Source organism: Typha latifolia, chromosome 4 (genome assembly GCF_019914945.1).
Source record: "Typha latifolia isolate L0001 chromosome 4, TyphaL0001v2, whole genome shotgun sequence".
Taxonomy (NCBI): domain Eukaryota; kingdom Viridiplantae; phylum Streptophyta; class Magnoliopsida; order Poales; family Typhaceae; genus Typha; species Typha latifolia.
The window spans coordinates 11,899,233-11,911,669 of NC_133089.1; the positions used below are offsets into that span (position 1 = coordinate 11,899,233).

At 37.0% G+C, this 12,437-nt stretch overlaps 1 protein-coding gene across 2 annotated transcripts in view; it reads left to right on the top strand.

The window, feature by feature from the left end:
- The first annotated feature begins 625 nt into the window (after positions 1 to 625).
- LOC140786575 (uncharacterized) overlaps positions 626 to 12,437 on the top strand; it is a 57,460-nt gene continuing 45,648 nt past the window's right edge. The window contains exons 1-7 of one of the 2 annotated variants that reach the window (XM_073135093.1): positions 626 to 763; positions 859 to 991; positions 1,099 to 1,170; positions 3,276 to 3,377; positions 3,465 to 3,633; positions 3,729 to 3,827; positions 11,334 to 11,483. In XM_073135093.1, the coding sequence (XP_072991194.1) occupies positions 695 to 763; positions 859 to 991; positions 1,099 to 1,170; positions 3,276 to 3,377; positions 3,465 to 3,633; positions 3,729 to 3,827; positions 11,334 to 11,483 (794 nt within the window). In that variant the 5' untranslated portion in view covers positions 626 to 694. Of the gene's footprint in view, positions 764 to 858; positions 992 to 1,098; positions 1,171 to 3,275; positions 3,378 to 3,464; positions 3,634 to 3,728; positions 3,828 to 11,333; positions 11,484 to 12,437 lie in introns of those variants that run through there. The other variant, XM_073135095.1, reaches the window with a different exon arrangement.

Here is a 12,437-nt window from a genome sequence, read left to right on the forward strand (position 1 = left end):
GCGCGAGTGAGAGGTGAGATCCGACATGAGAAGCTCGGGCATGAATGAGGGGGGAGATCCAGCATGAGGACCTCGAGCAACATGAGAATCTCGGGCATTGTGAGAAGCTCAGGCGCTGAGCGGTATGAGCGAGAAGTGCTAGCAGCATGAGGAGGCGATGTTACTCGGTGTGAAGAGTGAGGGAAGGGGCGACGACAAAGTCTGTGGGCATGGGTAAAGAAAGGGGCGGCAACGCCTCTTTTTTGGTGTGAGGAGTTGAGTTTGGGTCTTGGGGTATTAGGGGTATTAGGGTTAGAAATTAGAATATATATATATATATATATATATATGTGTGTGTGTGTGTGTGTGTGTGTGTGTGTGTGGCGGGTTGACCCGACCCGATCCGTTTACTTAAACGGGTCAAGCAGGTTAGAGGTATAAACCTGAACACGATCTGATTAATAATCGAGTTAGGCGGGTTGACCCGTTTATAACTTGAACCCGATTAACCTAAACCCAAACCCGATTAACAGCTGGGTTATTGGGTGAGGTCGGGTCAAGTTTTGCGACCCCTAGGCTAGACCGTGCCCTAGACCAGGGGCAGACTATTTAGTAAATAAAATTTAAAGCAGTGCTAATTGGTAAAAAAATTCCCATTTCTTCTTCTATTTCTTCTTCTTGCTTCGATCGTTCCGTCCCCATTCCTCGTACTTCGATGGCGATCGATCTCGCCTCCAAATCCATTTCCTCTTCTTTGCTTTCGATCTTGTTCCTACTTGTACTGGTAAGCGAACTCAGACCGAGCTCAACCCTAATAACGTTTTCTAGGCCGTCTCTCATCCTAATTATGATCTCTCTTGCTTCGGATGCTGCTTGTAGTTCTTGATCCAGAGCATAGATGTGAACGCCGCTTCCTCTCCTGGACTACGTAGGACTGGCAAGTCTTCGGTGTTTTCGCTGTTTAATCTGAAATCCAAGAGCAAATTCTGGAGTGAGTCCGTCATTCGTGGTGGTAAGTTACAGTCAATAACCTCGAATTTTCTGTTCTTTAATTCTTTGATAGGATTTTTAGTCTGTGATGTGCTCTATAAATTACATGGTGTAAATGAATATTTTCAGATTTTGATGATTTAGAAGGTTCAGTGTCTTCTGAGTCTGGTAGAATGGCGGTGTTTAACTACACGAAGGCAGGTAATTGTTTCATTCTGTATGTATTGTGTTATGAACAAGCAAATATGCGATCATTTCAAGCATATCAATTATTCTTAAGCCGAATGGATGCCAAAGATACATTTTTTTCTTTTTATCAAGTTCGGAAAAAGTGGTGCATCTTAAGTAGTTTGTATGTTCCTATGCACTCATACTATCCTGAATGTATAGAGGACAAGTTTGTTAGTGTTTGATCAAGAAACGGAAATGCTAGTATTTTACCATCTTCCTCGATGTGTTGCAAACACCACCTAGTGCAACTTCATACAACTTGGTCTTTTACTCTAAAATGAGTTTTTTCTTAGAATTGCACTAGTGGCTAGAGGTTCCCTAGTTAGTACCTTACATTAAGAAGCTATTCATCCCAACTATTTGGGGTTACCTCTAATTAGTACCTTAATACCGGTTACTTTAGGCTTTATTTTTGTTTAACTTGTTAGTCTATCTTAGAATAGACTTTGTTTTACTCATGTTTCTTAGTCTGAGCTAAATTAGAAATATATGACATATTTTGGTGGAGCATATTTGAACTTATTCTTCTAGCAAAAAATGGCCTGATTCTATAACTCCAAAACATGCAGGGGTGATACTAGAAAATGCTAATCCAGTTATTTTGAACAAGGATTCTAGTTTCGGCCGATCCCGAGTGGGATCGGCTGGTTTCGGCATGCAGCAGACAACTGCCTGCTGCAGGCGGCTGCAGCAGGCAGCTGTTAGCTGTTGTGACAGCTGCAGCAGCTATCACACACACACACACACACACACACACAGAGAGAGAGAGATTAAAAAAAAAAGAGGGTGAGAGAGAGAAAAAAAATGAAGAGAGAGTGAGGGAGAGGGAAAGATTAAAAAAAAAAAGAGAGTGAGAAAGAGAGAGAGAGAGAGAGAGAGAGAGAGAGAGAGAGAGAGAGAGAGAAATGAAAAAAAAGTATGGGAGAGAATGAATATTTCAGACTAACAGTTAGAGGAATAAGAAAGAAGAGAGGGAGGAAGAGAGATTTTTATTTTTTAGGCTTTATATGTAAGTAATTATTGTTTCTTATTTTCTTATAATTTTTTCTAAATTTTTAGAAATTTCTCAACATTTTTAATAATATTTAGAATTTTATTTAATTAAAATAGTCCGATCCGATACAGGCGGCCGATACGGCCGATACGTATCGTTTTTCTGGACAGCCGATCCCGATCCTGATACCGATTTTTGGAACCTTGATTTTGAAACCCTTAGGTCTTCATCTAAGACCTTGGTAAATTACTAAATTGTTGCTGTTTTTGCTTAATTGGATAGGTGGCTAGGTGCATTTTTCATTTGAAAATAAGTGAATAACAGGCTCCCATTATTTTTAAGACCTAATTGGTCAACTTTTAACTCGATGAGTTACTTCGGGGTTAATTGGCATGATTGCATAATAGTATGGAATGAGTCAATAGTCAAATGTTTTGGCAATTCCTCGTGGGCTAGCAAGTCCCAACCCCTCTTTTTTGAGTCAAGCACACATGCTAATCTGCATTTCCGTTCGCCATAACATAGACCTGACGCCAACATCCAGCATCCAGAAATATAGTTGGGATGAGATCCATCTATTCCATGGTTGAACTTGATTTGCGTTTACAATTTCAATAAAACAAAGACCTTATCAAATTGAAGGGGGAAACACCTTTCGATTCCTGTTGGCATGTAATTGACTACATATTGTATGAACTTTTAGCCTTAGGTCTTCTAGTAACCTCCTAATGCGGTAGGATCTTTGTGACAGTTGCTTGCTAAGAGAAGAGGTCTTCTTGGTAATATGAACTATGAAGATAAAATAGAGTGCTAATGCTTAATAGTGCTTCGCAAACACAAAGAAAAGAGGTACTAATTGATAACATGACTATTATGTTCAAAGTAAGCAGCCTTCTGAAAAAGAAATATCATAGGCTGCAAGCATATATTTTTTATGCTGTTTGTTTAATTAGTGGAATTTTGTGAGTGAACTCTTTTTGCAGCATAAAATGCTTTTTCAGTTTTTCTAGCATGAGATAGTGACCAGACTAAAATTTTGTACTGTATGCATATTTTTTTTTAATTCTTATGTTACCTCCAGGTAATATGGCAAATTATATGAAGCTTTCAATAGTAGATTCTATATACCTTCCTGTCCCGGTGAACTTCATCTTCATTGGATTTGAAGGAAAAGGAAATCATGGTATAGTATTGATTCTCTTCATATGCAATTAAGTCAACATTTATTTCAATTCACTTTCCTGATAATTGTACTTGGGATTTTGTTTAGAGTTTAAACTTGGTCCAGAAGAACTGGAGCGGTGGTTTACCAAAATCGATCACATTTTCCAACATACACGGATTCCTCTAGTAGGAGAGGTTCTTAGCCCCTTTTATAAGATTAGCATTGAGAAAGTTCAACGGCATCATCTTCCTCTAGTCAGTCACATAAACAACAAGTATTTATTCTCTGATACTTGTGTATCTATGACTATTCATATCCATCACCCACTTGCATGATGCTGTATTCTTTTATTGACTTCATATGGTGCAGCTTTTCCGTCCATGCGATACATATGGGAGAAAAAGTTACCTCTGTTTTTGAGTATGCTATAAAAGCTTTATCACGTAAAGAGGATGTATCGGGCTCTAGGTAACACATTTTGAAACTTTATGCATCTATGCATTATGAATTAACTACTGAATATGTTGAGCTATGTTATGCATCACAAAATGACATGGTAGAGCCATCCAGTAGGAAACATATATAGTTTCTAATATTTCTCTATATACCTTTTATCTAGAGAAAGCAGTTATTATTTCTGCTCTCCTCATATATGGGTTAGGGAAAGTGATCCTCTTTTTATTCGGTTTGTGGTTCTAAGGTTCATGTGCTTTGTTCTTCTAGCAAATTCTCTTGCTCAATGGTGCATTGTTTACTGAACACTGGTTAGTGCAATATTGTCATCTTGTTAATTGCGTGCTCTTTTATGGACTTTTATTATCATAGGTTGTTTAGCAACGTGCAGATCCATGAAATGATACAGGTATAAACTATAAAGTTGAATCAGTCATTGCAAGATGGGTGGATTAATCAAATGCTCTTCTACTCTACTTATGAAGGTGTAAAGGAGGAAGGAAATGAAGTTTACAAAGAGACTCGAGAAAATCTGAGAAAATTTTAGATAGTTTAGAGATTTTCTGTCTCATTTTGGAGATGTTTGATGCAATGCAAGAAGAATAAAATAAATAATTGTGATTAAAGTCGCAAAAGAGAAAATTAGAATAAATAAAGCCAACCGGAAGAATGCTTTAAGTTAGAGAGAGAGAGAGAGAGGATGAAAAATGAAGGATCTAAAGTATCTAGGAAACCAACCAAATAGGAAACTAATAACTAATAGGAAAAAGTAGGAAAAGTTGATAAACATTATGCAATTGGAAAGATGAAATTCTCAAATCGGAAATTTTCTGAAAAATTAGGAAGTAACACTACTGATAGGAATTGGTAAGGCATTAGGAAGCAATCCCACAAGCAAGAATCCTTAAGAATTTGGAAAGTGGCCCCACAACTTGGAAATATGTGAGTGAGAATACTTGGAAATATGTGAGTGAGAATTAGAAAAGCAATTCCACAATTATAAAAGTTCCGAAATTAAGAAGCTGATCCATCAACTAGGAAATCAATTGGAATTTGGACTTGATACTGCATCAATTCCCTCTGTTTGGGGAGTACTCGTTCTATAGAGCAATAATAAACTTGCTTCTAAATGATAGTATTCAAACAAGTCTTCTACAAGTAATGTCTTTGAACTTTATAATTATTGGGAAGATTGATTATGTAAGTATTTTAATCAATTTAGCATGGGTCACTGTTAGGGGTGGCACTCAAGTCGTTTTAAGTGGGTTCGAGTCGAGTTAGATTCGAGTTGGATCAGATTCACCTTAGCACGAACATGACCCGATTATTAAACAAATTGCATTTGGTAGACATGAGCATGATTCGTTTATTAAAAAAGTAATACGACACGACACGTATAACCCGTTTAAGAAACGGGTCATGTTAACACGACCCATTGACACGACATGATATTAGTTTGACATAATGACATGAGATGTTAAGCTGTTTAACACGACATGAATAACCTTTTTTAACACAACATGATAACACGATATGAATAAGACTTACCATATATAAAAATCTATATTTACTGATTTACCTATATAAATGGTCTATTATACAAATAAAATGGTCTCTTTTAAACTCAAAACTTATACAACACAAAAGTAACAATTCTAAATTCAACCATAAATTAAATTTAAGCCAAATCCATACACCAATTCAACCACCAACAACTAACATTGAGTAAATAAGTTTAAATATTAGTTTCAATTCTAAGTTTCAACTTTCAAATCTAATAATCTCATGACAATTACAATAAATCTAACATTGTTTTAAGTCAATATAACTACCAACATCCATCATCCAACATTAAGTTCATAATATATTACAAATTACAAATAGTTTGAAATAAGCAAATAATAATGTTGAACCTTTTGTTTTATTATCCAAGGATCATGACCATACCAAAAGAACAAGAGAGAATGTAAATAGTTAAGGTTATGAAGATAGAGAGAAAGAGAAAGCTATCTTCTCATACCAAACATCATATTATATATATAAGATATAAATAGTGAGAAATATATAGAAATATATATTTCTTATCAATTCATATATATATATATATACACACACACTATTACATTGCAGCATACTTCCACAAGATCAAGAAGACATAAAACTTAGTATCATTAATTACCGATGATGATAAAACTACTCATGTTTTCCAAGCAAGAATAAGAGATCATTAATGTGTGTAGGAACATGGAAGGATGGTGGAAAGAACTTTACAATTTAAAGATCATGTGAACAAGAATCTTAGTCAATAGGAGAAGGAAATAACATCTAAAAGTGACAATGGTCTTATATTAATTGATGGCTAGTTTCTTGAACCAATGGGTGAGCATTATAAGACTTTCTTGCTTTCAATTAAGACTCTCTGAAGCAATTGTACAGTTAATAAATAGGCTAGAGATTGCAAGGCCTACCATGTGAAAAGTCAAATAGTTCTTTGATGCCAAGCTAGAACAAGAAGATTGAGAAAGTTATAATGCCTATTAGCAATTTGAGATAGTTAGTATTTCCTGTAAATGCTAGCATTGAGGTGTAGATCCTTCAAATGTCTTTTGGGACTTGAAATAGGGTTTATATTGACCAATAGGAACAATTGAATGCAGTAAAACATCCTTGCAAAACATATTTTTATAGCCTATAAATGTCTTCCTCAGAGTGCCCGGATATCGAATTCTTCAAAAAGAATTCGTAAACCCAAATCTTTCTCTTCGTACGTCCAAGTCTAACAGCAAAAAGAATCATAAAGCAAGATTAATCACAAGAACTTTGACTAAAATCTACACCAAGAAAGGAGGGATTTTGCATCGAATACCAACAAGACCAACCAAAGAAAGTGACAACTATAAAACAAATAAACAAGGATTCAAACTTCAAAGCCAATCACCTTGGATTCTCAAGTAGTTAGATTAGAATTACTAGATTACTCTCTCCACTCTCCTAAAGCAAAGGAAGAAAGAGGAGAAGAGGAGATTAAAAACCAGATCTTTGGGAGGAGGAGAGTGATTAGTGTATAGCTGGTGGTTCTCCCATTATGGGTCGCACCTGGTTGGTAGGGTTTTAGACGGTTCCATCACTATTAATAATCGGTGTCGCGCTTAATGCAGTTGAAGTGGTTGGAGGAGATGAGGACGAAGGTGTCGCTTTACCAAAGAAGTCGTTGTGGAAGAAGAGGCAGAGGGCGCGACGCCGACGGGGCTGGCAATTTACATCGGACACGATCTACTTCGTGCGATGGCACGAGCATGCGAATAGTAGGAGGTGGAGGCGGCTATTGGAGACGGAGGTGGTAAGCTTTCAAAGATGTGGGAGATGAGTGAGGTGGCTAGTTTGAGGGAGAGTGTGATGAGTGAGGTTAGGTTAGGATTATATATATATATATATATATATATATATATATATATATATATATATATTGAGTTGATAGGTTGACTTGACATGATCCGACCTGGCTCGTATGTTTAAACAGGTCAGTGGTAAAACCTGAGTATGATTCGATTATTAATTGGGTTAGGCGGGTTGACACGTTTACGACCCGAACCCGATTATACTAAACCCAAATTCGATTAAGAGCCGAGTTATCACGTCAGGTTAATTTTTGCCACCCTTAGTCATCATATGGGATTCAACTTCTTGTAGTTTCTTGTTAAGACTTATTTTCTTCGGGATGTGCATCATTAAGTCACCTTCTTTGTAAACTTTCAACACATGGTGCTGATATGCAGTTGTAATGCTCAAGTTGTTGACAAATCTTTGATTGAAAGCGGCAAGATTTGGCCAAACACATATCTGGTGACGCCAACCTCTAAGATAAAGTTCAAGATGTTTCATTCTAGAGCATATCGAGCATGTCTTCTAAACTTGAAATTAAGAATGGGTACTAAATGGTGGTGTTGTTGATGTCGAAACTATCCACCTACATTTGTCAATTTCTATCTTTCTGGGACTTCGATAAGGTTATGATGGTAATACATGTTCATGTAGATGTGAATTAAGCAATTTTTAATGGTGCATTTGGTGGCTGCCATGGCAAGGTTAGCACATTGGCAGCCTCGCTAAGCCAATCGGCGTCGGTGAAAGGTAGCCAACTGCCTTGGATGCTACTAGAACCAATAATTGAGTACTTGGATGTTGTGATCAGTGAGGGAGAGCGGGAGGGGCGATCGGGGGCCACATCTGCGTAGTGATCTAGGCATTGCAAAAGAAGGAAGAAGGCTGAAACCCTAATGAATGGGATAGTTATTATGGTTGCTGGGAGAAGAAAGGGAAATGGGAGGAGGAGAGGAAAGTGGAGGGATAGAGAAGTATGGAGTCAAAGGGTTTCCAAAAGCCAGTGTTGAGAAAGAGGTTCCAAAAGCTGGTGCCGAGGAAGGGGTTTGAAAGCCGGCGCCAAGGAAGGGGTTTGAAAGCCGGCGCCAAGGAAGGGGTACCAAAATGTGGAGCTGGAGAAGGAGTTTCGAAAGCCAGCGTCGAAGGGGTTGCCTCGAAGGGAGGAGTGGAAGGAGGGGTGCCAAAAGCCGCTGAAGAAGGGGTGCTGAACATTCTTAGCGCCGTTGGGGAAGAATGCTTTCGCTGCTCACTTCAGTGCTTTGAGCGTTAAAAAGTGCTATTAGTTGTAGTTTGTTTTAGTGATTTATATTATATAGGGGGTTATTGTAAATTTGCCACTTTTTGAAAAGAGAACATTATAAATAATGCTTTGTAGACCGTAGACTGTAGTGCATTAGGACCATATTATAAATAAAAAGCATAGTTTCCTTACAAATACTCCTTCACCTTATTTAAATTCGAGTTCTAGAATGAGGAATATTATCTTTTCTTTTTGGATCTTTGTTTTTGTATTTATGTTATTTCCTATATTTGTTACAACTTGCATATAAGTGTATAATGTATATTATATATTTGTATATATATATTTATTATTTTATATATTAAAAATGCTAAACTGTCTTGTCACTCGCATTTAGTCGAGACGCTAGGCAGTGGGATGATCACCTGCCACCTGCAGTTGCCTTTTAAAATATTGAAGTTAAGCACTTACAAAATAAATCCTTCTTTCAGCCTAATAGGATATTAAATTTGTTCGTGCTCATGTGGTTTTATGGTGGATTCTATAAGCTTGTGCTAGAGATAATGTCAACATGATGCTATTTGTCTTGCTCATTAGGTAAACCACTGGGAGGCATTTTATCATTAGGTTATATAATTCATTGAATCAAGGAATTACCTCAACCATTAGGTGTGGAGAATTTTTGACATTAGAATATTAGATCATTTCATACACAATGAAGTGAGAGATGTCCCTACTTTTTTTGACTCATTATCCATGGTATTGACTAGGAGAAGAGAGTTTCCCGTCATGGATCTGAATCATGTGCATCCTCCCTTTTCTTAAGGATGAGGATAACTTTTACCCTTGCCCGAGAATGTAAAGATATTTTCATGACCCTCATGAATATCTCCACTGGTGACCAAGGAACATGTGTAAAGGTGTTCTCACCTGGTCATTGTACACCTGGTTGATAAAGAAAGTGACAGACATTGTTTCTCACTTTTGCCTCACCATTCACCCCAAAGCCTTATGATCCATTCTATAATCTTGAGTAGGTAGATTTCATTTATCAATCATAAGTTGTGAGCTTCGCTATTATTCCTATCAATGATGAATTGATGATGCCACAAATCCACCAGTTGACATTGCACCTTTACTTGAAAATATTATGCTTCATTGCTTCTGCTCTAAGAGGATCTTGCTTAGTGGAAAGAAAAAGAAATTTGGGAACACCGGAGAAATATCTTCCTCCTTATGTCACATGAGTCACACCTTTTTCATCTTGATTATCCTCATAATGCTTTTCTTCAGTAAAACTATCATTAAGGGTCTGTTTGGGTAAATTAGGAAAATTTTCTATAGGAATTTCGACATGTAGGAATGAAAAAGGGCTAAAAGATCCTATTTTTTTTTCCCATTGGATTAATTTAATTTATCTTCTTTGGATAATTTAGGAAATTTTGGAGGAAAAAGAAAAAAAATAGAAAGAAGAGAAATGGGAGGAGGAGGAGGAGGTGGTGGTGGGTGGAGGGGAAAGAGGAGGTAGTGGTGGTGTAAATGGAGGAAGATGGAGTGGGGGAGAAGAGAGTGGTGAAGGAGGAGGTAGTGTTGGTGGATGGAGGAGGAGGAGATGGTGGTGGTTGTGAAAGGAGGAGGAGGAGATGGTGGTGGTGGTGAAAGGAGGAGGTGATGGTGGGTGGAGGAGGTGGTGGTGGTTGATGGAGAAGGATGAGAAGAGGAGAAGAGAGTGGTGATAGGAGAGGGAGAGGGAGAGGGAGAGGGGGAGAGAGAGAGAGAGAGAGAGAGGGAGAGGGAGAGGGGGAGAGAGAGAGAGAGAGAGAGAGAGAGAGAGAGAGAGAGAAATTGTAGGCAAAAGAAGAAAAAGGAAAAAAAGTCTGACTTCATTTTATTTTATGCTAAATTACAGTTACACCTCCTGAACTATAATCCAAGATCAGTTGTACTTTTAACGAAAAAACAGGTTACACTAAGAAGACCCGTTGAATTTTTCAAAATTTTGAAAATGATCCTTCTATTTAGCCTACCATCTGTATCTTTCAACATTTCCCTCTCCTAATAGCAACCTCTATAATTTCTACAAACTATTCTTCCTAGAACTCTTAATCTTTCTGAACTTTTTTCCCATCTTCCCTTCCCTACATTTCCCTCTCAAAACCAACCCAATGCCAGGTTCTATAGTGATATTGCTTTGAATTTCTTTTCTTCCTGTCAATCTCTCCCAATCTCTCTATCTCTCAATTTCTATTAACCTCCCTTCCTTCTTCTATAGCCCAAATATGTATAATGATAGAGGGTAATTTCGTAAAATTGATTTTTTTTGTCAATGGCATAACTTTTAATAGAAATTATGATAGTTCAAGGGGTTTTAGTTTTACATTTTTCTTTCTTTAGAGGATATATGCAATATAGATTCATAGTTCATGGGGTCTAGGCGTATTTTAGCCAACCCTCTGTTTTTTTTCTCCTTAGGAAAAGGAGAAAAAAAAACATATTTTAGAAAATTTTCCTTTGAAAATATCATCTAAACATTGTTATAGGGGGAAATTTATATCCCTCCAGATTTTCCAAAGGAAAGCCAAATTCTCACCGATTCCTGTGGGAAGTTATAGCTATCCAAACAGGCCCCAGTAGTACAATTGGCTCGTTTTTGTCTTGTGGTTGATTTGAATGATTCCCTAGTTATCTGCATCAGTAACTCTTAGCATGTTACCAGTCAACTGGTTTGTCTGCTTGAAAGCACATAACCTTCCATTAGTTGTGATTAAAGGGCTGGAGTATCAGTTTATTAAAATGTCTTTGATATCTTGTTACATATGATAAGTGAAAATGAATATCTATATACCATGGTTTATTGGCTTAGTCCTGAACCTGGTTCTCATTTTCTGCTTCTTTGACAGTGAGAAGGAAGATGTTCTTTGGCAAGTGGACATTGATCGGATGCAATATATTTTCTCTACTCTTGTTGAATACCTTCAGATTGAGAATGCATACAACATTTTCATCCTGAATCCCAAGCGCAACGATAAGAGGGTTCAGTATGGTTATCGGTGAGTATGTGAGGCTTATATTCTAATTTTCTTAGAACACAATTTATTGTGTTGGAATTCATTTTCTTGATGTTCTTTTGAGAATGCACATCTGTGTATACATATAATCTACTTCTCCTAGTCATTGCAGCTTGGGATTACAGTAAAAGAACTTTAGAGTATTGTTTTTGCAATATTAGCAACTTGCCATCTTTATTTTTATCACTACAACTTTCCTCATTGAGACTAAACTCAATTCTTTTTTCAAATATTAGATTTGATTTGCTTTATGCTACATCTTCATCCTTCCTTGATACCTGATACATGATGATCTTGTTATGCTAGGGCACTGGATTTACTAACCCATATTGGAATGCCGTCTAACATTGTTCCGATCTTGCACACTGGATTATTATTTATATTATCTGAAATAAGCAGGTCTCACTGAACTATGTGCTCTACTCCTCATACCCGGCAAAATTTGGTTTAATTAGTAGTTGGAGTAGCTAACTAATACTTAGCCTACTTGGAGCAGTTGTCTAAACTGACTCGATATTGACATACAGGCATCAGGTCAATCTTTAGATTAGGACTGGTGGATCAGATCTTTTTTTTTTTTTTAAACTTTTGTATGATTTTATTGTGGACACTCAATAGATGATTTTGCCATCAGATCGGCCTCTGAATGATCTTGTTTCATGTTCCATCTTTTTTATTCTTCAAAATGATTCTGCTATGGTTGTTTATTATTAGGGTTTTCTCTCTTAGTCTGCTGAGGCTATGAAGTATTCCTTTGTCAGTGCAGCATAAACTTGAATATTTGGGACCACGCACAGATACTGAGGACTGATTGTAAAATGCAAATAATGGAAAATACAGACATAATTTGTAATAATCATGGCAGGAAAGCATGTGAAACTTCTAAAGTTGAAAATATGGAGCTTTCTCCTTTTGGCTTTTGGTTTTTTCAAGTAC